At 38.8% G+C, this 25,405-nt stretch overlaps 1 protein-coding gene across 6 annotated transcripts in view; it reads right to left on the bottom strand.

Annotated features, from left to right (window-relative positions):
* Positions 1-25,405, bottom strand: part of LOC149574814 (uncharacterized) — a 281,315-nt gene that overhangs the window by 107,583 nt on the left and 148,327 nt on the right. For all 6 annotated transcript variants that reach the window (XM_089814646.1, XM_089814650.1, XM_089814651.1 and 3 more), the window contains exons 15-17: positions 5,849-5,944; positions 5,478-5,707; positions 1,107-4,765 (exon numbers count right to left, since the gene is read on the bottom strand). In XM_089814646.1, coding sequence (XP_089670772.1) covers positions 1,107-4,765; positions 5,478-5,707; positions 5,849-5,944 — 3,985 coding nt within the window. The remainder of the gene's footprint in view (positions 1-1,106; positions 4,766-5,477; positions 5,708-5,848; positions 5,945-25,405) is intronic.

Below are 25,405 nucleotides of genomic sequence, written 5' to 3'. Positions count from 1 at the left end.
CATTAATGCAGTTTCTATTTTAATTTATGTTTTTTTCTGAATTTTTATATTGAAGTTTAGGTTATTTTTGTTTATTCATTCGTTATATTTGAATTTTTATTTTTAATATTCTTTAATTTATATTTGAGTTTTACTTGGTGCTAGTTTAGATTAAAATGACATTATTGATGATTTGATTATGGTTAATGGTTTGTATATTATAAATAAGTAAATCAACTCATAATTATTTATGTAGCAATTATGCCTCTATGTTGCTTCTAAAAGTAATGAAAACCTACTCTAATAACTTTAGGGAATTGTGTTAAATATGTGTTAAGTGTTTTTCATGAATGTCATTTGATGCATAGGCTGTATCTGCATCTAATACCATACCTATATCTGTATCTGTATCTGTGTCCAATACAATACCTGTATCTGCATCCGTGTCCATGCAACTTTGCTTTATATTCTTTGTTTCTTTCTTTTTTTCTTTCTTTCTACTTCATTTTTATTCTTTGTTTCTTTCTTCCTTTTCAATGAACTTTTCTTTTTTGTTTCTAGTGACAATTTGCCATTAATTATATAGTGTACCATGAAGAAGCATATGAACTACACCATGTATTGTTCCCACTTTTATCTCTACAGAGTCTAGTGGTATTGTTTATTTTACCAATATCCCTTTCCCCCACTTCTATTAACATTTCCTCAAATACTCTAAACTTCCCTGTTAATTTGTCCCTCCCCACTGCTCCTCCATCTGTTCCAAGCAATGTTTTCTAAACCCTGATGTTAGCATTGATTCTACTTCCTACCAATACCCAATATTCAGACTCTGCTTGTGCATCGGTACCTCCCTCAATTTGTTGACTACCAAACACCCTGTACCATTTTTCTTTGGGACCTTGATCACCAAATCAAGTCAAGCAGTTATTCTGGTCAGTTTTACTTGGTTTTGCTTCCTGCCTGTATCTCTCTCAGTACTATAAGCTCAGATTTGATCTTTATGGCAGCCAACTGACAAAATCTAGATCATGTATTATCTGTATTTTATATGCTTTTTGAAATTATAACTCTAAAAAACATGACAATACATCTGTTTTAACTTTTAAAAGTGCTAGGGAGCATACCATTCTTAGACTTTGCCAAAAGCTCCAGGTTGTCCCATACACTTGCAGATATAACATCAATATCATCAACTTCAGAGTATAGACAGGCACGGGCAAGAACTGATAATCCGAGAACTGTAAGTGGTCCATCTTGCATTGAATAAGATGGCATACATAAACCTGGTAGTATAGTATCAACGGAACTGAAAAATGAACGCAATTGATAGTGTTCACAAAATGGAATGAATCGTCCTAACAACTCCATAGCTTCCTTTCTTAAGGTTAAAGATGGCTCGCATGCTGCAAGAGATGCTATTCTGTCCCAGGTATTCGCAACCAGTGCTGGAACAACTCCCCGTTGGCTCACTCTCTTCACAGTCATAACCATATTCATATGTGAACTTGAGCTTCCTGATATAGATGAAGATGTAAGCCTCCCAAGTTCTTCAAGTTCAACAATCCTACCGAGATGCTGAAGAGCTATATATCTTTGCTCTGGTTCAGAATGCTCAAGCATTGTGCAAAATAAATCAGCTAAAGACGACGTAGAACTTGAAAAATCCAGACAGTCTCTTTGAAACAATTTTGACAACCACCTTCCTGTCTGCAATCTCCATGTGACTTTGGGTGCATGACAGCATACAAATGAAAGTGCACAACATATACGACCCAATACACCATCCAAAGAAAAAGAATTTGGCAAAGACAAAAGATATTCAAGAAGCATAGCTGCTACTTGCCAGCAGTGGTTCTGCTGCAAAGTCAAAACAGCTTGACCTAGACCTTGAAGAGAATTTTGCAATACAAGAGAATTTTGTTCACTTTCAGATACAATTTCGGAGGATTCATTTCTCTTAATAGCTTTGTTTGAATGAATTGATTGGTAATTTAACAATAAGGATCCAGAGTGTAATAAGCAGGCTGCTCCTGTCTGTGACAATTTGCATGTCATTTGTGAGTGAAATTTCCAGCAAATCTCAACTGTAGGGCTTAATGTAAAAATCAGAGCCTCTAAGCTCTGTGTGAAATCTTCAACATCTGAAATACATGAAAAATGTTGCAAAGCATTACTACCAGCTTGCTTTGTTCCATGTTCAATGATATCACCATCACCTGTACTTGTCTGATCTTTCACTTGAAAAGAGTCTGCCACTTTAGACCTTTCTTCTTGACATTGAACTCCATGTAGGTCTGAAGTTTTCCTTCCCCCATCACTAAGTTCTATATCCAACAGCTCCTTGCAAATGAAGTCATTTGAATCTTTTCTAGAGCAAGGATATTCAGTCATCAATGAAGCACCGAGGTCTCTTAATGTTTCTTGCACCAAAGAATTGCAACCTTCTAGAACCTTTTGAAATGCACACAGGTAATTGTAGTAAGTTGTTGTTGCTTGAAATCCAGTAAATCTTGCCCATTGCAACAATGACTGCATAAGTTGCCTCCTCCTTGAAATAGATAGATCAGAAAGAAGAGATCCAGCCAGAGAAATCAACAATGCACCTTGTGAATTGTTAACCATTGTGCCTTTCTTCTGTTCAGGACCAGATTCGAGCTGATTTATAAGGGCATCAAAGCACAAAGATTCAAAATTCATGCTTGAGGGATCATCCTCTACAAATTTCTCTGAAGCAGATGCTGTTGCAACAGTATAAGAAATCAGAGGCTTTAACACACTTAGTACTGAATCTAATAAAGGCACGTCACAATAGGAACTGCTGCACAAGGACAGCAAGACCTGAATAACCCTTGGTATCTCAGGGATAATAGCTTCCATGTGTTCCAAAACAATTACTTCCAATATGTGCAGTAAAATGCACTTCACATTAGACACCACCACACCTTTCAAAATGTCATTATTCGCATCAACATGTGCATATTGATCTCTATCTAAATCTAAGAAAGGGCTAGAGCACAACTCTGAAAACCAACTTAATAAATCTGGAATAGAAGAAGGTGGCAATGCCTTTACTTGCAAACAAACAGCTTCTAGCATAATCTCAGCATATGTGAAAAAATGCTTTCTCAAATCTGGAAAGACTATATCCATTTCGGGATAAAGTGCATGGACAACACCATCAGTATCTAATGAATCTAAAGGACTGTTTATGGTAACAGGCCTCTCGAGTTTACCAACATTGAGTTCAAGAACGCAAGCTTCTTGCAATCCTACATTCCTTTTCCCTTTAAGTGAACCTTTTACAGATATCAGTTCATCTGAAAAGATAGATAGCAAGCCAGTCAGCTGTCGCATGTCTTGTGTGAGAAGCAACCCTTTTTTCTTGTGTTCAGCTGCATAATAGGCTAGTCCCATCCATCCTATATATCTAACCAAAGGCAGTGGCGAGGATGAAAATCTTGATATTCTGTCCATCCATGATGAAACCGGAATCAAATCCCTGTACCAACACCCTATTCTGCTATGAATGTTGCCATTCTCCATTATGCCATTGCCACTAGCCACAAATACTATTCTTTGAAGAAGAGCCCACTGTCGCCTGACTTGATGTATTTTTGCAGGTTCTACTGGAGGACTGGTTTCCTTTTGTTCTTGATGAAGAGAAAATAACAATCTATTCAATCGCTCAGCAGACTGCAAAATTACATCAACAACATTCTCTGAATTGCAAGATAAGTGTGTTGCTGAATATAGGAAAAATAGAAGACCATGCAAAAGAACTTCATACATGTTATGCTGCTCCCTTTGTAATTGCCTAACTAAAAAACCACAGAGTAGAGACTGATGCTGACGCAGTAGAGTAACAGCATCAGTTGACTGTTCATCATCAGGGAAAATTTTAATACCATATGGCCTTTCTTCAAGCTCATAATCTATTGATTTATCCTCAAACGAATTTTCATTTGAAGTTGCATTATGAATTCTGCTGTCCCATTGTGCAGCTTGAAGAAGAATGTCAATTACAGTCTTATCTCTCATTCCCTCCAGTTGAGCAATTATTTGCACTCCCGATTTTCCAACACTAACAGAAGGCTCATCCACAATGATCTCATTAACATGAAATGATGTCAAGTCTTTACTGGCAACAATTCTGTTTGTAAGCTGTTCATTTTCACTGGAACCCATCATAAAATATGGATTCAGATGGCACTCTGCTGCTAAAAGTAATGCATCAATTGCAGCATCATGACTTTCCAAGTTTATCTCAGATTGTGTATGCAATTCCTCTGCAAAACGTCTGAACTCTGAGGCTCTTAACTCACGGTCCTGATGATTCACTAGTTGCAAATATTCTCTTTGCAAATCGAAGTATTCATTTGCACAGCCAATGTCCAGAATTAACTTTTTCTTTGATATATTGTCTTTTTCTTTAAATAGTTTTCCGTCATGCTTCAAATTTACTTGACCAAAGCTCTGAGTTTCAGAAAGATTTCCCTCAAAAGGGGTAGAGAACTTCCTAAGTGATATGTTTTTCAACTCTGTAGGAGCAAAAAGAAGACTACCATCTTCAGTTGCATCACTCCTTGAATTTCCATCTACCATGTCAGATTTTCCATCCACATCTTCCTCTATACCACTGGTTTTACCCACTGTTGTAGGGTGAACAGAAGAAACAGTTAAAAATGTAGATGCCTCATGCTCTGCACCTTTAGTTATCGAACTTTTACAAAAATTGATCCCAGGTGGCAATGGCACATGAGGAGCCAAAATGGAGAGAAGCACACTACACCACATTTGCAAAAGTAAGTCATATGTACATGTATAGAGAAGTACAATTCAAAATTTAGACAAATAATAGATAAAGACAGTAAAACCAATCAGTGACTCCCAATTTGTATCTCAATTCCATGAACCACAGGAATATTTAACAAAGTAGAAAATGCATCATGCATACTGCCTATATTAAATAAATAGAAGGTGAGCAAGAATTATAATGAAAAACAGAAGTCCAATGCACAAGAGTTCTAGTGATATTTGGGGGAAAAGAAAACAGAAAACTGTATAACTTACACAATAAATTATTTACATGAAGCCTATAAGAATTTTGTCATTGACACAAGTTAGTGAGTAGACAGGAGGAAACCCATATCTGAACCCTAAACATTACCATCAAACCAGGCAACTAGAGGAAAGAGCAACTCTGTGCTAGTCTTTTTTTGTCACAGAAGAACATCATTACAGAAAGTGGGTAATCCCAGTAGGGAGAAGCAAGCTTTTAGACAGTTTCTGTGACTAAACTCAAGGGAAAAAGCATCTTATACCTATATGACATTCTAGCCTATTTATTAAAACTTATTATGCACTTCAATCTCTCTAATTGCTGTCACATTTCATTATTAATGGCTGCATCAAGTGGACTCTCGCGCATGTTTCATCCACCATAATGTTTAAAAAATGGTTTCTCATTTAATATTTCAAAGCTTTGAATGAAGTACCTTGGTTCCACAACCCCTCGTCTCCATTCATTCTCCAGAGCTGGTAGGACAGCAGGTCTTTGCACTGCAGTACAAAGAATGTCCAGTGCTATCGCACAAATCTTTTCCTGTTTCTCCAAGAAGACAGTAGATACATCTCCAAATGCAATAGTATTCTTTATTGTCGTGATTGCTGGTACTAAAAAGGGCTCTAACATTTCAATAAGAAAAAGTAAACTGTGTTTTGCATCCTGCCATGTTAAATAAGAAAAGAAACTGCATTACATTCATATTGTGGGTCCATAAAAAATATTATTAAGCTAAGCTATACCTGCATTTGTTAAGACAGCATGTAAACAACCATAGAACATTAGAAGATAGCTGAAAAAAACCTTAAACTTTGGAAGAAGATCATCCATATGCCCAGACAAGGCTAGCATTATGTAAATCAAAGCTGCACGGGCATTTGCAATAGCATGTTGAGCATTCTGCAAAATTTAGAAGAGATGACCTGTTAAGGTTTTATGTTTATCAAATAAACAAACTACACAAAAATAAAGTGAAAAATTTAAATACAGAGGATTCAGATAATGAACACATTTTCTTGTTCCCATAATCATTTTCAAGTCCAAAAGAAGAAGCATTGGTTTTTTATGCACTTTTCTTACTGCAGAAGAAAAATGATGACCTTTTTTTCAAAAGTGGGCAAGCATTTGCTTTTTGTCTGAAGTTGATTTATGAGAATATATATTGAAGAAGTTGAAATAGATACATGTTTAACTAAACCAAGGGAAATCTTTGTGAAATACCTCAATGGTAATGCAAGCTCTGAAAACTCTTTCACAGACCTCGTATAATAGCTGCAAATTCCCACAAATCCTCTCAAATGTGACAAAGTTCTAGGTTGTCACCAATCACTTACTGCCTTGAATTTTTCTTCATCCATGTGAACCCATTAGGCACTAATTTTATGTCTCAAATAATCTCGATTAAACCAAACTCATATTTGGGTGCTTTGGCATAGAAAGAATGTTGCTCAAGCATACCAAGCATCTCATCTATGTGGACCAAATGCTCCTCCCATTACTTGTAATAAATCAAGATGTCATTGAAGAAAACTAGCACAAATTTCCTCAATTGTAAAATACATAATGAGTTCATCGATGACCAAAATGTGACTGGTGCATTGGTCAACCTAGTTGGCATAGCCAAAAACCATACTGCCCATAATTAAACCTATAATTTGTTTTGTGCACATCCTCATTCCTAACCCTTATTTGATGATATCCTAAAACTAGATGAAACTTATAGAAATACACTACACCTTGAAGCTCATTTATGAACTCGTCAATCCTAGGAATGGAATAAAGATTGATTTTCTTTATGTTGAGGGCTCTATTGAAATGTTCCCTTAAAGTTAACTATTATCATTACCACCAGTGGAATAAATCATGTTATAACCCTTCTATTCAAAGATTGGTAACTCGACATTCAATGGTAGACAAAGGAAGACCAAGACAAGTAGCAATAAGGTCAACTTTTACACACCCCAAAATTCTAACAATCTTATATTGGAAGGCACAATTACTATTGACAAAAGCCCACACTCTTAGTGTAACTAAAATGTTGATTAAACGCTTTAGTATAATTGTTCAACAAGGTTTTTCATTGTCTACCTTCCACAATAGAAGAGCCAAAAATGATGCATACACAAATTGTTCATGAGATGAAGGATGTAAACAAGAAGCAACTTTAACCCCCTTAAAGGCTCAAAAATAAGATAAGATAAGACAATGATACTAATGTCCAACAAAAGACCAACAAAGGTCCAAGGGACTGGAAGATACAACAAGGACGATGAGCAACCCATCAGGAGCACCAACTGAGAAAGAGCAAACAATAAAGCAAAGAAATGAAACAAAACCAACTGACAAGAGAAGAGCTAAATATCCTTTCTCAGTACAAATAAATCCAACACTAAAGGATAAGACCCGGGATGAACAGGGGTCCAGACCCATCTCTGAGTAGCGCTGGAGATAGGGTGTTACTGCCTAATGAATCCGCGACAAGGTCTAATAGATCTAGTACATCCAGAGATGGGTGTATCTAGCAGCCGCTTCATGCCCCTTAAGGATGACATGGGCGAAAAAAAGGAGGTGAAGAGCTGATCCAAGGCCTGACTCTGAGGCAAACATAAGCTGTAAAGTGTGGTCACGAAGCTATGAAGCCTCTCGGAGGTAGAGAACTAAACATCGCTGGTCGGGGTGACTGAGGATGGCTGAAAGAGATCTGCAATCTCTGAATAAGCAAAGGAACCTGCCTCTGATCTCATAGTAAATGGGGCATCTAAAGATGAAATGGATTTTAGTCTTGGTCTCTAATAGAAAGCAAAGGTGGCAAATCCAATCATTTCTGGTCGAATGGTGATCCGTCTAACATCGTAGCCTGTGAGAACCAATTCTGAAAGATCCCAAGGAGATATGGAGGGCATGACTCCAATGCTAACTCAAGTAGAAAGGGCACGCAATAGTCACATCGTAGATCTCAAGAAAGTGCTCCGAGTAAAAGGCCATCTGCAGGCGCAGACCCCCATGAGGGTTAATCCAAGTCGTGGTGATCTATTGTCTGTATATGTCAAGTCTGACATGCCCATTCAACTCCTATTGTAAGGGGAGGACATGAGCAGGAGCATCCAATGAGAACTAGTAAGATGGGAGATGATCAATATCTATCCCAATCGAGCTCAATAAGGCATTGGCCTGGGTATACCAATAATAAACTTTGGGCCTCAACTAGGAGTTGGTGATGTCAATGGAGGAGCCGTATGCGAGGTAGGAGTATCTATGATAACCATCTGCAGAGTCTACAAAACCCCTGAGGTGATGGAGAAACCAAATCAAATCGAAAATAGAGCTAAGCCTGAAAAGGAAAGCCCTGAACTTTGCCAAAATAATACTGTGCAAGGTATAATAGTGACATCTAATGATCCAATGGAGGAGAAAGGTCTAGACCTGCTCGACTGATGCCCAATCAGAGTTGAGAAGTGAAGGTCCCCAAACCACTGAGTCGTATAGAATTGTTGGTCTAACCAAAGAATCCAAGAGAGATAACTTGGACTCTGTGTCTTGAATGTGATGTTGGAAGCATTGTCTCTCCAAAAGGGCGAGAGAACCCATCCCCTTGGCAATCCTGGACAAGTGGGCATGCCTCATGCTGAAGCGGGGGCCAGAGAACTTAACCCCGAGGTAAGTGTATGACGAGACAATCTCAATCGCCTGACCTTGAAAGGTAAAATGAAGATGAGTCTTCAAGCAGTTGCAGACCATAACCCGAGTCTCACTCAAGTTCACAAGCGGGCAACAATCACAAAAGGAGGCTAACCGATCAGTAAGTCTCTAGAGCCCCTTCGAGGAGGAGGCCAGGAGAACCACATCATCAACAAAAGAGAACACAAATAAGAACTTGGTGTAACTAGCAACCATCTCTGGGGAGCAAAGCCTCACTGAGGAAGGCCTTGAGCTCATTGATGTAGATACCGAATAATGTGGGGGAAAGAGGGCAGCCTTGCTTCACCCCAATGGTATTGTGAATCGAATTAGAAAAACCCTCAGGACTCATAAATCTACCAACCACTGACTCGTACAGTTTCATAATCGGTGTCAAAGCAATGTCTGAAATACCAATTTTCCTAAGCGTTTGGAAAAAGGCCCCATGGGGAATAGAGTCAAAAGCCTTACAAAAGTCTACGAAACAGCAGTAGACTTTTGCAACATGATATCAAACCTCCTCAATGATAGCTTGCAGCGTCAATATGTGATCCATAGTTTGAAAATTGGTACAAAACCAAACCTGTCCCCTAGCACAACATTGTTTCCTAACAAGCTATCTGGTCAAGATAGTATTCAAGACTGTGGCATAAAGCTTGGCAAAGGTATGCGCAATCATGATGGTTCTATAATTGTCAGGGTATAAAACCAGCCCGGACTTATAGATCGGAAAACTCACATGTGTCAACCTACAATTAGGGAACCTAGTACAAACCACTCTATTGAAGATTACCAAAAGAAAGGAACATAGGATTGCAATATCGAGCTTGAAAAGATCTACCTAAAATCCTTCCTCATTAGCGGCTCTGTTGCATCTCATGAGTCTGATGGCCTCACTAATAGTGAAGGGAGTAAAAAGATGGCAGTGACGAGGGATGGGAGGGTGAATAGGCATCTAGCCTAGGATATCATAAAGGGTGGAGGTATAGGACACTAACAAATCCCAATCAAGAGTAGAGGACAAGGGAGAGTGGCAGGGGCACAAGGTATGCCAAAAGGTTTTCAAGTTACGAGCAAGAGTGTCATAGAGGGGTCTGTACTACGAATCCACAAATAGTAGCTTCTTGAAGCAAAGAAGGCGGTGGAAGGAGGAATGCAATTGAGTGTATGAGGGAGAACGTGTCGCAAAGGAAGCACGTAGGGAGCGGTGGAAATATTTGCAGTCGTTGTCGTACCACTGGTTCATGGGACAGGATTTTTGGCTAACAAAGCTAACATGAGATGGAGAAGTGCGGTGGGGGATGGAGAGGAGGGCAGACTCCCATATGTCAGTAGCAACAAGGTCAAACAAAGACGAAGCATGGGAGGCATCTAACAAGCGTTCTAGGGGAGAAGCCATCTGAGGTGGAGGGTGAAGAGATAGTAGTTGCACTCCGAGTAGTAGAAAGTGGTACAGGGGCCTAAGGATAAGGATTGGAGGTGAAGCAGGGGAAGTTGGGGTGAGGGAGCGAAGTGAACCATGAGACTAAGGGTGGAGTGGTCAACCAAAGGAAGGCGGGCGATAGTGAAGCTACTAATGAAGGGGACAAAAGAGGCTAATGCGAGAGCATAGCTGACCACACTCACACCCCCATAGTGAGGCTAGCAAGTGAAGAGCTCACAACACGGAAAGCAGGGGAGGGCATTCAGGATCAACAAATCGGAAGACTCACAAAGCTGGAGGAGATGGCGACCATAACAAGAAAGAGGCCCAAGCAAGTCCTGAGAGTGTCGTTGTAGACCCAAGCTGGCGGGATCAATCTCATGAGTGCAAGTCGAGTCTAAAGTACGGTCATGGAGAGGGGTCTAAAGATTCTAGTCTATGCATTGAAGTCCCCCAGGATGATGTCTCCCAAGCCCAAAAACTTGGAGATACACTCGTACAAATCAGAGAAGGGATATCCATCCACCAGGCTATGCATGGCATACAGAGAGGTGGCTAGCAGGAAATAACAAACTGCTATAAATGTCTCTGAGACGGTGACTAGTATGGCTGATCTAGATCCACATAAATCTAGTTGTGGTGTCAAAGTGAACCACCATCGTAGCACTGATGAGGTCATCTCTAATCAAATAGGCTACACCACCACACTAACACCACTAGATGCCTGAACCTCCTCTCTGTAAATAGATAGCCACTGATGACCAAAGAACCATGGGAGAGGGCGGACTGGACTCTCATGAGTCTTCGTGACCATAGTTGAAAAACTCGCCGAGCCCCCCAAAAGTTTAATCGGGAAAAACTCGGCCATTTAAAAAAAAAACTTGGGAAAATTCGGGAACCTAAAAAAACCGCTAAAATTTAATTCAAAATACATTTTTTTGCAAATTTCAATGAGAAGATGCATCTAATGAGTTCATTATAGAGAACACAAAAGAAAGAAGCAGGAGTTTAGATATATATAAATGCATAGTGGGTACAAAATCACATTCTCATGCTGAATGCTGATGGCGGGAAGCATAATAGTAAATAATTTGTGTCAAACTAGAAGTAAAAACATCATTACAATCACATTTTCCTCTTCCTAGCTCTACTAGCATATTGTAACTCTCTATCTTACATAATATATATAGGCTTTTTGCCTTTTGTTTTTAATAAAAATATTAAAAAAAATTTAAAAAAATTTAAAAAGAGTGCTTCTGAAAAACTCGACGATTTTTTGCAAAAACTCGGCAATTAGTCAGCGATTTTTTCTTGCGATTAAATTTGGGAAAAACTCGCCAGTCCCAAAAACTCGGCGATTAGTAGAAACTCGCCGATTATTCGGCGATTATGCCAACTATGTTCGTGACCACTATAATATCCTTTGAACTAACCACATTAAAAAAAAAATTGGGTAATGACCAAAAAGTGTCATTACCATTCCAACAGTTGACAAGGAGAGAAACAAAGTAAGGTTCTCTACCATGTGACTGCTGGTGTGACCGTCATTTGGCTAGAGGAGCCTATCTCTGTTCCCATCCGCTAGGGGACGAATCCCAAATAATAGCCCTCAAGTTTTGGATTACCACCCACTTCCCAACCCATCTAGCCTCAACCACTACCCCCCTAGAGTGTCTGAGCTCTACAACATTTACTCTAGTAAGATCCTCATCCAAAAAGATCTTTGAAGGTAGAGGGAATAGCTTCCTCTTCGATCGAAGATCCCGTAACCTATCAGAAAGTGAGGAACAGCAGAAAACGGGTACCATCCGATACCACCCAACACTTGTCTAAAGTGATATCTGAGATGCCTAGCTGCTCTAGGAGAAAGGACTGTCCAACTGTCAAAGGATTAGTAGTGAAACTAAGGAGGCCACAAATCCTAAAGTTAATTTCGCAAGCCCGTCTCTAATGCTCCTCAGTGAGCTTCCCCTGGAAAATCTTTTCCACACCCGCAAGAGGGGCAAAATCAGGATTGGTGCAAACTGACATCCAAGATTTGGCATTATCCTTAGTCTTGGATAAAAGGGAAGTGTATTTAGCCACGAGTTCATTCTATTGTTCCCTGAAAGTGTCAAGCTCCCCATGTTGTTCTATGATTGTATCAAAAAGGTTCTTCATGTTAGCAATGTCGAAAATGAGAGTGGTCGAGATATTAGAGAGGTTTGATGAGTTTAAGTCAACCTATACCTTTATAGCAGAAATGGTCTCAATGAGTGCAAGCACTTTATCCTTCACACATTGATTCTCAGCTTCAACTTTGACCACCCTGTCAAAAAGCCTTTGATGGGTTAAGGAGGGCGCAGTGATAGTGAATGAAGCCAGAGGAGAAACAGGATTCAGCCCGACTGGAGACACATAAGTTCCCATGGACAAGACTGAACAAAATCAATGCAAGAAGCTTGGGTTGTGTAGCACAACAAATTTTGAAAGCAGTCCCGAGTCTGGTAAACACACACAGAGCAAACCCAAACACCAAGAAAACATACATGGAGCAGTAGACAAACTAGAAAACCCACACAACCCAACCAGGAGGAATATCCGGTCAACCTCGAATCAAATCCTAAGTTATGCAATGGAAACAAACACGTAACACACCTTGCAAATCAAAGTAAAGGTTGTCGGGAAAGAACAAGGTGAATAGGAGAAGACGCAAGAAAATTCTCCTATCATGCAAGCAAGGAAAATTTGCACAATCCAGCAGTCAAATCACAAATTAATGCATGAACCACGGCAGTGAATGGAGGTAACAAATGCCAGCGGAAGAGGCAAAAAGGAAAAGGCAAACATGGGGACCCACGACGGTGAAAAAAGCAAAAACCAATGAAGAGAAGTGAAGCCAATGAACACTTGTAACCCACAATCAAACACAAACAATGGGAAACCACTCTACACGCGGTCACCATGGGTGCTGGAGCAACCGGGATGGTCGCGGGAGACATCGCGAGGGATGGTCGCAAGAGTCATGGTTGTGGGAGTCAAGAAATCCCCCCTTGTGCATTATCAATGTTTCTCCCCAAGACTTAGCAACAATAATGAAAAGATAAGGGAGATAGTATCATCTTGTCTTAGCCCTCTTCAACATGAAATTAGTTTTTTTTTTTAAAGATTAGTAATGCTAATAACAAGGGCAAAAAACTTGGATATAATAGCACATTCTATTATAAGCTACAAAATCGTCCCTTTAGACCCAAACTTCTTTAGAAAAGCTAACAAAAAGACTAGAAGAGTATATCATAACCTTTAAAAATATCTAATTTTAGAGTCAAACTAGTTTTTTTTCTTAGAGTACATGATCTCTAAGTAGTGCGGGCACTAAAATGTCTCCCTGAAAATAAGTCTTTCTTATCCTAAGAAGTGAGATGGAAAAAAAATTATTTTTATAAACAACCTTCGAGATAAGATAAGATAAGATAATTATATTAATGTCCAACAAAAGACCAAAAAGAGGTCTATGGGACTGTAAGATTACAATAGTGAGGTTGACACCAGCCGGAACACACAAAGGTGTCCGAAAATAAATGACAAAACTAAAACAACAACAAATAAAGAGACAAAGAGAACGCCAAAAGAGACTAGGAATCTTTCTTAGGCGAAAAGAAATCAGTCACTGAATGATATGCTTGTCGATGTGTAGAGGCTTTGTACTGTCTTTGGCCACTTGCAGAGGAGTGTCGCTGGTGCAAATAACCGGAAGGGTATCTGACACATGTGGAAAGCCCAATAGATCTCGTGGAGCTAGAAGGCTTTTTCGCACCACGCAAAGGAGATAATGGTGTAAAGAAGGCAGTAATGAGCTGAGTAGACGAGTGTCGATGTGGACGCAATGACTCGATCGTGCTATCACGGAGCATAGTGGCCTCACAAAGATAAAGTGCAAGACATCGCTGATCATAGTAGCTGAAAAAGTCATAGAGAGAAGCACTCCTGGAACAAACAGAAAAATCTCCCTCTAATCTCGTAATATATAGGGTATCGAAAAAGAAAGTGACTCTCAGTCTCCATCACCTAAAGTACAGAGCTTACAGATCCGCTCCCCACTATCAATACGATGATCAGTTTGAGCCTGAAGACAGTGAGAACCAACTCTAAAAGAACCTAAGGAGATGCGCAGGGCGTGAGATCAAAGCCAGGAAAGGTAGCTAGGACAAACAAATCCCATCAAAAATCTCCAAAAAGTGCTCTGCGTAAAAGGACATTCACGGGCATAACCCACTAGAAAGGTTAACCTAGGTAGTGGCAATGTACCGTTTATAGATGTCAAGTCGAACATGCTCATTCAACTCCTGCCGAGAGGGGAGAAGATGAGCTAGGGCATCCAATGAGAATTGAAAAGGGGGGAGACGACCAATGTCAATCCCAATCGAACCCAGCAAAGAAGAGGCCTGTGCATACCAACAACATGCGCGAGAACCAGACTCTGCACTCCCAGTAGAAACAAACGAAAAATAAGCTAAATAGGAGTACTGGTCATGATCACCAGCATTATCCAGAAAACCACGAAGGCGATGGAGGAACCAAACCAAATCAAAAATCACCGCAATACTGAAAGGATGAGCACCGAACTCAACAAAAATGACACTATGAGGAGTGAACCTGTGACATCTGATAATGCGCCTTAAGAATAAAGTCTGAACCCACTCTATCGAGGCCCAATCAAAACTAAGAAGAGAAGGGCCCCAAACCACAGATCCATAAAGAACAGTCGGCCACACAAGAGAGTCCAAGAGAGATAACTTGGACGAGGTGTCCTGGAAGTGATGTCTGAAACATTGTTTCTCAAGCAAAGCAAGAGAACCCATACCCTTATTAGCTCAAGGCTGAACAGTTGGTCCAATACTGAATCGTGGACAGGAAAACATAACCACCAGATGTGTAGGATGAAGTGATCTCAATCTCCTAACCCTGAAAAACGAAGTGAAAATGAGAAGTCTTTAAACAATTAAAGATCATGACCGAGTCTTACCCAGGTTAACCACAAGCTGTCATTGATCACAAAACGAAGCCAAGCCATCAAGAAGTCTTTGTATCCTTTCTAGACAGGAAGCAAGGAGAACCACATCATCTGTAAAAAGGATGGAGATTAGAAACTGATGAAGGTAACATCCATCCCTAGGGAGCGAAGACTTCAAGAGGAAGTCCTCAAGCTCATCAATATATAACCCGAACAAAGTAGGGGAGAGAGGACATCCCTGCTTAACCCCAATGGTGCTATGAATCGGATCCGAGAAGCCCTCAAGAGTCCTAAATCTGCCAACCACAGTCTCATAAAGTCTCATAATAGCAATACGCAACATCTCAAAAATACCAACCTCCCTAAGTCCCTCAAACAGAGCCACCTTAGGAACAAAATCAAAAGCTTTGCAAAAATCAACAAAGCTACAGTAGACCTTCTCCAATCTGTGTCAAGCCTCCTCAATAATAGCCCATAGGGTGAAAATGTGATCCATAGTTTGATAATCTACCCAGAAACTAGCCTGCCCTCTAGCCCTACAACCTTTCTTGTCGAGCTCCACAAATAGCATAGCATTAAGGGTTGTCACATACAGTTTGGCAAATGTGTGCCCAATCATGATGGTTTCATAGTTCCCCAGATCAAAGAGAGGGCCAATCTTATGAATAGGATAAATCAAATGCCTGGACCAAGAGGTTGGAAACCCAGTGTGAATCGCTCTATTAAAAAGAATAGATAGGGGCTTAGAACCAAAGCACCGAACTTGAAAAGCTCAGCGTAGAAACCGTCCTCATCAGCAACTCTACTACACTTCATGGATCTGATGGCCTAATAAATGTGGGAAGAGGTGAAAAGGCGGGCAAAAGGAGGCAAAGAGGGGTGGATAGAAGGCTGCCTAGGAATGTCATAAAGAGCCATGGTGTGCAAGGTAAGGGAGTGAAAGTCGAGGGTGGAGGGGAACTATGAGGGAAAAGAGTGCGCCAAAAGAGCTAGGGATTGCGGATCAATGTGAAGCAAAGGGATTTGCACTTAAAAGCGGAAAAGGTATGCTTCTTACTCCGAAGAAAGTGGAGGTAAGATAAGCAAATGTGAGCAAAGTCAGTGGAGTGAGCCTCAAAAGCAAAACGCATAAAACAATGAAAAGATTTGCACTTCGAATCGAGCCACTGGTTCATAGGGCAGGTCTTACGATGCTTGTTGCGAAGGGGCAAATGAGGACGATGAGGAATGGAAAGGAGCGCAGACTTAAGGATAGCCGACGCAAGCAAGTCAAACATGGAGGCGGCCTCGCATGAGTCCGAGAAGCATGAAGGGTTGAGGAGTCTCAAAAGATGAGCGGAAAAGAGCTCACAATCACCATCGAGAAAACAGAAGCGAATGGGCGAGCGAGTAGTGAAAGATGAGGCGACAAGAGAGGGGGCAAAAGAAGAGGGGAGAGGCGAAAGTGAATACTCAGGAAAGCATGGTCTGCAAGAGGAAGGCGCAAGATGGTGAAACTTCAAGTGCATGAGATGAAGGAGGGACAGGCAAGAACATAATTGACGACACTAGCACCACCACAATGAGGCCAACAAGTAAAGAACTTGGATCTAGGGAAGTAGGAAAGGCAATTCAAGATCACAAAGCCACAGCAACTGTCTACCATACACGGATACCAGCCCAAGAGCATCCTCAGAATACCGTTGAAGCCCTAAAGAAGTTGGATCAATCTCAGTGGAGCATATGGAATCTGAACTGCGATCATAAAGTGGAATCTAGAGTACTCTGGTTCTCGCATTGAATTCCCCAAGAATAATAATGTCCCCTAGAGCAGCAAACTGAGAAATAGCCTCACAAAGGTTGACAAAAAGGTCTCTGTCATCGGTACCATGAATAGCATAGTGAGAGGGAGCCGATGGAAAATAGCAAGCAGCCAAATAAAGATCTCTCTAATAGTGACACGGTCAATGCGGACCCACATAAATCTGGCAAACATATCTCAGTGTACAATAGAAGTACCGCTGAAAATATCCTCCTTAATCAAACAAGCTACACCACCTAAGCCCGATACCCCACCAGAAGCACAAACCTCTTCTCTACATATAGATAACCACTGATAACCGGTAACACCGGAAAGAGGACGCAAAGGACTCTCATGAGTCTCAATAATAACAAGAATATCTGTGGATCCCACAGCATCATATAGGAGACCAAGTAATGACCATAAAGACCCATTACCATTCCAGCAATTAACAAGAAGGGAGGAAGTGGGGGTCTCCCTGTTGTTTGACTGCTGGTGGGACCGCCATTTGGCCTTGGAGACCTGTCTCTCTTCCCAACCACTGGGGGAGAATCTCTAATAACTGCTTTCAAATTCCTGATAACTGCCCAGTTACCAACCCACCTTGCCTCAACAACAATACTACGAGCATGTTTCAGCTTTGTAACCTGAGCCTTTGTGAGATCTTCATATAAGAAAATCTTGGAAGGGAGAGAAAATAACTTCCTTTTAGCACGGAGAGCCCGAAGCTTGTCTACAAGTGAAAAAAACTGACAAATAGGATGTCACCATGTCCAATCCAGCACTTATCCAATGTGATGTCAGTAAGACCAAGTTGATCACAGAGGAAAGAGCATCCAGCTGCAAGAGGATCAAGAGTAGAAGGGAGTCCACAAACTTGCAGGTTGAGCTCACGAACCTGTCTCACCCTCTCATCCTCAATCTTACCTTGTACCATTTTGTCAATACTAGCAAGAGGTGTAGAATTTGTGCTACTACAAAGAGAGGCCCATGACTTGACTTTCATTTAGGTTTTAGTTACAAAAGAGGAGTGCTTAGCTGCCATAACGGATTGTTATTCTTTGATGGCATCAAGTCCCTCCAGTTGTGCAATAATGGAGCAAATACTGGTTTGCAGGCCTGTTGTCTCAGTGGTGAATGTACCTGAGAAACTTTGGAACCAAGCCAAATTGGAGGTTGTGGCACTCTTAACTTCAGAGATGGTATCAATTAAGGAGGTAACCTACTCCCTCAGCTGCAGATTGTACATTTCCAGCTTGGAAATCCTATCACATAACCTCTGATAAGTGAGGAGTTGTTGGCCATAGGTTGAACATGAATCGCCACTATCTACCATAGCTAGAAAGAGTAGAAAACCACAGCCTAGTTGGTGAAAATATGCAAAAGAGGAACACCAAAACCAACACCTGCCCAAACCCAACAGACACACTCACAAACACACTGCAAACCCCCTGCAAAGAGACCTAAAAACGAAATAGAGAAGAGGAGAACGGACAACAGGAGAAAGGGCACACATGGCAAGAATGGCATGTAAAAGAAAGCAAGCACCCTCACGTCACGGACGAAAACCAAGTGGCAAACACACCCCGTAAAACACACGAAAGTCAGGTCGCCGAAACACTCTGTAAAACACCAGCAACAAAACCCGCGATAACACCCCAGGAAAACCCACAGAAGAAAGCTAACAGAACAACACTCCCACACTAGAAGTCCGTGGAATCCACTTCGACACAAGCCATGATTGACCACAAGAAAGGTCACAGACGATGTTGAGGTTGCAGCAGAGAACAATATCGCGAAGGAGGTCGCGGCAGAGAAGATTTTCTAAACAGTGTTACAAAGACTTACAGGTTTAAAATCCACTAAAATGGCTACTTCTTCCTTTTTAAGTACCAACACAATAAAGGTTGTATTGAGTTGTTTCAAAGTTCTGGTAGATCTGAGAAATCTTTTCTAATGGCAACAAGATCCTGTCTAATCATATCCCAAAATCCTAGAAGAATGTAGGAAGAAAAACATCCAAGCCAAAGGCCTTATAGATCCAAACGAGAAGACAGAAGCCCGCACTTGTTCCTTGTTGATATCTTAAACGTTTCAACATTATCCCTCATATAAGACATTTAGAGTTGCATCAAAAATTTCATGCAGACAACATATGTTCTGAGAATTCTTTTAAGGGGTCTTTTGAAATAAAGAAACAACAACATCACCAATCTCCTCATCTGTAATTAAGTGCTAGTGTCTGAGTTGACAAGACTTCTAATGATATTTATCTTCTATACTTAAAGGGTGTGTTAATGGAAGAACATAGCTCTTATCTATTTATATAAGCCATTGAATCTTAACTTTTTCTCCCAGAAGATATCTTCTCTTGTCATGAGTATGGCATTCCTCTTCATGTGCATTCTGTTTAATAAGACAAGTCTCCATCGTAAGCCACATTGGCCATTTTTTCCTATATGCCCTTCAAATCCCTAGATAACGAGTCTTTCTATAAAAGATATCGACAAATGAAAACCTATTCCAGCTTCTTACTTTATTTCTAACCAACTTCATTTTTTGCGTTAGATGGAATATGGAGAACCCCGAACAGGGCTAGTCTACCAATCTAAAATTAACTATCTAAAGTTTGAGTGGGAGGCTCACATAATTTCTTACTTCAAAGGATAGGAACCTTTTCTTACTTGGTTATCCCATTGGAAAAGAAGCAAATTGTGATGAAACCCCACTCTTGCAGAGGCTTGAGACTAAAATTAGAAAGAATATTCCATGCATTAGAGATTAAAGTGTCAATCTTACTTGAATAAGACTTTTCCCCATTGTTCTGTGAGACCAGCAATGGAAAGGAAATCAGCAAAATCTACTATACTTGTAAAATAATCACTAGCCCTCTAAGCTTTTCAAAATGAAAGAGAGGAGAGCTAAAATGCCTTGCAATTATTGAATTGCAATCAGGCTGACCAAAAATTACATTGGGGAGCTTCTCCCACAAGATGTTTCTTGCAAACTTGTACAAGAGAGCACAAGCATTGTTCAACCTTATTATCAATAATAAATCTCTTGATAAGATAATGTTTATGATAACTTTAAGTCATCTAACATTCGAAGATAAATTTTCATCAGATGGGAAACAATCCATGTATCTTCGAAACTACACAAATGATCAGCTATTATTTGCAACGTGAACCACCCCCTCCTCAACAAAGTAAATCATTTCTCAGTTCTCCTCGGCTTTTCCAAAGAAACTTCTCTAGTTGTTTCTCTAAAGCTAGTTTCTATCTAAGTAGGCCACCCTTGTTTGAAATCACATGTGGCATCCCTTTCTTTCTAGTTGTTTTCTTCCTACCTTACCCAATAAGAGTCAATTTCGTCTCATTTATAAAATCAACCATCAAACTTAGGTCCCCAACTAGGACATTACTTAATTTACCCTAAATTTCCCAACTAGGATTCATCCTGCACTTGGGAATGATAAATTTGTAACATTCCCCACTAGAAGGCGACTAAGTTCTTCCCAAATAATGAGTCTGTTCCCACCCCTCTTTGCTGACCTATAACAGAGGATGGTGGAGGTATTGTGCTAGGGTGTGTGACAAAAATTACTTCGCCTCTCCCTAAATAATCCCCCTACTGTACATAGGCATTAGAGAGAGAGATTAAGAACAAGATTCATTTGTACATTAAACATTGAGTGTCCACTCAATTCCTAAGAACCAAATTGATTCATACATTAGATTATAAGTGTCAACTAGCTTCCTTAACTATTTAAGCATCATCAGATTGCTGATTATTATTATGCAAGATTACTTGGCAACTTAGTATAAATCAGGTTTCATTATGATTGATGAGACCTCAAAACTCAATCAACACACACACATATATATTCATTCCCGAATACCAAATATAAATAACTATTTGTGTGACTATTCATCGGTGGGACTTTAAAATAATGTAAACATATACATACATACATATACATACATACATATACATACATACATACATATATATATATATATAGTAATCTATGTTTCCTCCTAGTCAAGGAATGTGCTTGGAACTTCCTCTATTATCTTCTAAGTTGTAGTGTCCCCTTTTTGGGACATTAGGAATTCTAACGTACAATCATTAAATATTAATTTTGGTTTAACGAAGCTTAATGCAAACTCATAAAATGGGTCAAATTAATATTATAAACTGGATTAAAGGTGACAAGAAGGAAAAAGATGAAGAAAAGGAGAAGGAAACTGAAGGGTCACCATTTGACCATAAAAGAGGAAAGCTTCATTCATTTGGATAGGGCTTGACTATTGATTTGGTTTAAGATTTCTCTTGGAAAAATTAAGGAAGCTTCAGCTTTGATTCAAGATCGGAGGACACGAACCCTCTAGTTCTTGTTGGTGGATTGGACATAGCCCCAATTCATCATCTGTGGTGAATTCGTAATGCAGCTCAAAATTGCATTTCTGGTTATCCAATCTAACTGTTATCACTATTTATATGATTGGATTGTTATTGTATTGCTGTTTTATAATGCAATAATGAATTCTGGAGTATTTGCTGGTTATTTATTGGTTAATGTTGCTGGTTCTATACTAGTTAGTTGCTGGTTATTATTGTATATATTCTTGTTTATATTTCTGAAATTTACTGGAGGAAAAATTAGAGAGAATATCCAGGTAGAATATTACATAAGCCCAAAGGTGGCAACCTTTGAACTCGATCAAACACCTCCCTTGTCAATCTCTTCATTACTAAATCAGTTTATATTCAGATTGCATCTTTCTATGACTAATTAGTATAGTTGCTGCCTAGCAAATGACCAACTTCAATCACTATCTTAACAATATTTTATGACTGTCATTTCGTTAGTCAATTCTTTCCTTACATTGATAATCTTGGGTTTATATCTCCTGAACAATGTTGACTAAACTCTATACCTTGTCAATTCTTCATTCATCAATATTGGTTCTCACTTATCTGAATCCTTTTGGCAGTTTAGAATTGTTCTGTACCATTCCTATTACCCATCGAACTTCGTCTTAGTTTTAATTACATCTTGCCCATTATTCTTCCTTTGTATCATTACCCACAATACTAATTCGTGCTACCTAGTGTCTGATTATGGTAATCACGGATAACTAATTATTAACGCACCTCCTCTTTAATTATTATAAACAATTCTTTATTACTTCCTTTGCTTTCTTCATTCTTGTGATATATATATATTGATTTCTTCATTCTTGTGATATATATGTGTGTGTGTGTGTGTGTTCAGATTTCCATACATAATCGCTGTTCAAGGGAGTCTTCTATAGTAAAGCTAAGTGAAATTCTATCAATCTTTAATTATGTTAATCGTTGATCATGTTGCCCAGTCATGCAATCATTGCCCTCGCAGTAATCAATAGCTGAGAGTGTTAAACAATTGTCTTTATTGGGTTATTGGTTAATACCTAAGTTGTTGGTTCAGATTCCATCACAGATGCGGATTCGAGATTCGGGTTCAAAATTCATACAAATATTTTTTGAGTTGGGTTCGGGTTCATTTTGGGTTTGTCTATACTAAAACATGTGGGTTTTTTTTTTTAAATATATGTGTGTGTGTATATGCAACAACAAATAAGCCCATAAACCACTTTGCTAATAGTAAAGCAACATAGGAAAATACTCCACCATATCCATGTTTCATTTCAATAGGATATTAATTGCATCATTTAGCCATACATACAACATCATACGCTTTCTCGGTCGCATGCATGGGACATATTTCCATATCAAGGAACTGTTTGAGAATGAAAGGAATCATAAAAAGATAATTGTAGTTATCTGAATTATTTTTTTATTGGTTAGAAGATTTCTAACCAAGCTAGATCAAAAGTTGAGATTCACATTTAAAGCCCTGAATTCAAAGAATATATCATTTTTTTTTAAAGAAATTCCTCTATAATAGTCAATTTGGACTTCACCAATTATCAATTTGGATTTTCTCTATAAGCAAGTTTTCATCTTCACTCAAAAATGCATAAATAACATATATACCGTCTTTTTTGGCCTTTAGTGGTTACTTTTAGGATTGGGAGGATCGAATAGACCAAATTACGTTTTAAAAAAACACTTTAAAAAAGTTCAAAAAATTGTTTTGAGACCAAAATTGGTTTAGGTTCGGCTGTTGGGCAGAAAATTATTCAAAATTCACTCCAAATTTCTGCCTAGATTCCTCCGACAAAATCTGCAGTGAATTTCTAGCTCTCTAGGTGAATTTGGGGAGAATTTGACAAAGGCCAGACTTTGTACAAAATTGAACCAGACTTTGAGAATCTCTGGAGAGAATCTGGTAACTTAGATTAATACTGCTTGTTATACATTGCTTATTGTTGGGCCTTCCAGATAAGCTAGATGTTGGTTGACTATTTCAACCATTGTTATGTATTATTTTTATTTTTATTTTAGTTTTAATATTATTAACATTATCATATTTCCACAATCCATTTGTCATGTAACTATTTCAACCACTGTTATGTATTGTTTTAATTTTGCTTTTAATATTATTAACATTATCATATTTCCACAATCCATTTGTCATAAAATTTTGCTTCTGGATTTGATTGTGTATGATTTAATATTATTGTTTATTATTAAATCTTATCTTAGAGAGGGAACATGACAAAACTACTCAAGGAAAATCTCCAAACCTTCAATTAATTCAAGTTTTGAGGTGTCTTTCAAACCCTGCAAAGTTGTTTGTCTTCCATAACCTGCTAGAGTTGTTTGTCATCCTGTCCATTTAAAGAGCTTAATATGAAAAACATGTCCTTTGTTGAGTCCTTAGTACTAATGTCAAGAGGCTTAAGATTCTACCAGCAATGCTTCTTTTGCTTGGGTTTTTCAGTGTTGTCTCCCTTCATGGATTACTTAAAACATTTTTTGCTGCAAGTCCAGAAGCAACTTTAGATAAAGAAGAAAATAAAGCAATTCATGCAAGCCAAATATACTCTACACGAACAATTCCTATTTTGGATTGCATCCACTATTTAGCATTTTTTTACTCTTAAATGTGTCTATTATATTTAAACTGCATTTGTTTACCTTCAATAATCCCTCAAAAGAGTCACTTGATTTCTATTTTTTCTATTGTTAACTACAAAATTTGCATCCAATTGCCAAGGTCCTAAAACTTCAGCATTTTTGGAGTAACATGGGAACAATCATGAGCTTGTGGGTAACTACAAAAATGATTGAACCTTCAGATTCTAGGCCGGATCCTATCTGATATGGACTTGATATTTCACCTATCCTAATGAAAATTGTAAACTTGATGGAAAAGGGAAGAAGAATGGACTTTAATGGAAAACTTGAGTAAAATGCAGACTCAAGGTGATACATGAACTATGAAATGCAGATCAATTTTATATCTTCACACAATGATCAACCTTTACAGATATACACCAAACACATTCTGAAGAACTCGTTACACATATTAGTATTTCAAGAGGAGGCTCTAAATGGATATTATGAAAGGAAACTAATCACATTCAGATATATCACCTAAGTGTGCAACTCATGACCTATTAATAACAGATACTAACTGCGGAAGATGCAGAAATGAGACATTACCAAAAGGTTTCTGAATAAAACACATCAAGTAGCCTCAATCAACAAGTATACAACCAGATATCTCTCCAAAAAAGTGTCTAGGAAACTGTGTTATGCTCATAGGCCAAAAGAACAATAGATCATCACTTGAACAATATAGAAAATGAAGAATAGTGATAAGGACCAAAATTTGTCACATATGCATATATCCATAGTTTCAAAAATCGCCTTAAAATCGCCCAAATCACCAAAATCGCGATATGATTCATGCTAGGCAAGTTTATATGAATCTTGAATCGGCTATGGCGATTTTTTTGCATGAATCGCCTAATTTGCCGATTTAGGCGATTCATGCAAAAAATTGCATGAATCTTTCCTGTGAATTGCCCACGGCAGCTAGGAAGATGAGTTGAAAATTATTAAAAAAACACATGTTTTATTTGCTTTCTTTTTTGTCTTTCCTCTTTGTTATAACCCTAAAGAGCCTTCTATTTCTTAGCATGAGTAGAAGAGAGGAAGAGTGAGAAAAAATAAGAGAAAAGAAAATCCATAGGTTTCCAACCGGCAAGAAGGAAGAGCACCAAAGAGATCAGAAGTCCATCTGGGGAGGCCATCAATTGCATTGGGAGCATTAAGGAGTCGATATCAACACTCCTCAACTCATTTACAAGAGGTAAGTGCTGATTTTTTTTTTTGCATGTTAGCGTATTATGCATTTTTTGTTAAATTTTTTTAGTTTTCATTTGCAAATCTTGAATGTTTTTTATTTTTACTAAATTGCAAACTAGGGTTTGTTGTTTTGTAGCTTTTGTTTATTAGTGTCAAACTTTGATATTTTAAATGACTTTTTTTATTGCAGCAGCCCTTTGCTTTCATTTTCCAATTTCCACA

This window comes from Cupressus sempervirens, chromosome 2, assembly GCF_028749045.1.
Source record: "Cupressus sempervirens isolate cs-2001-9-10 chromosome 2, ASM2874904v1, whole genome shotgun sequence".
In the NCBI taxonomy this organism is placed as follows: Eukaryota; Viridiplantae; Streptophyta; class Pinopsida; order Cupressales; family Cupressaceae; genus Cupressus; species Cupressus sempervirens.
Note: the sequence above shows the minus strand (reverse complement) of the source record. Positions and strands in the feature narration are given on the sequence as shown.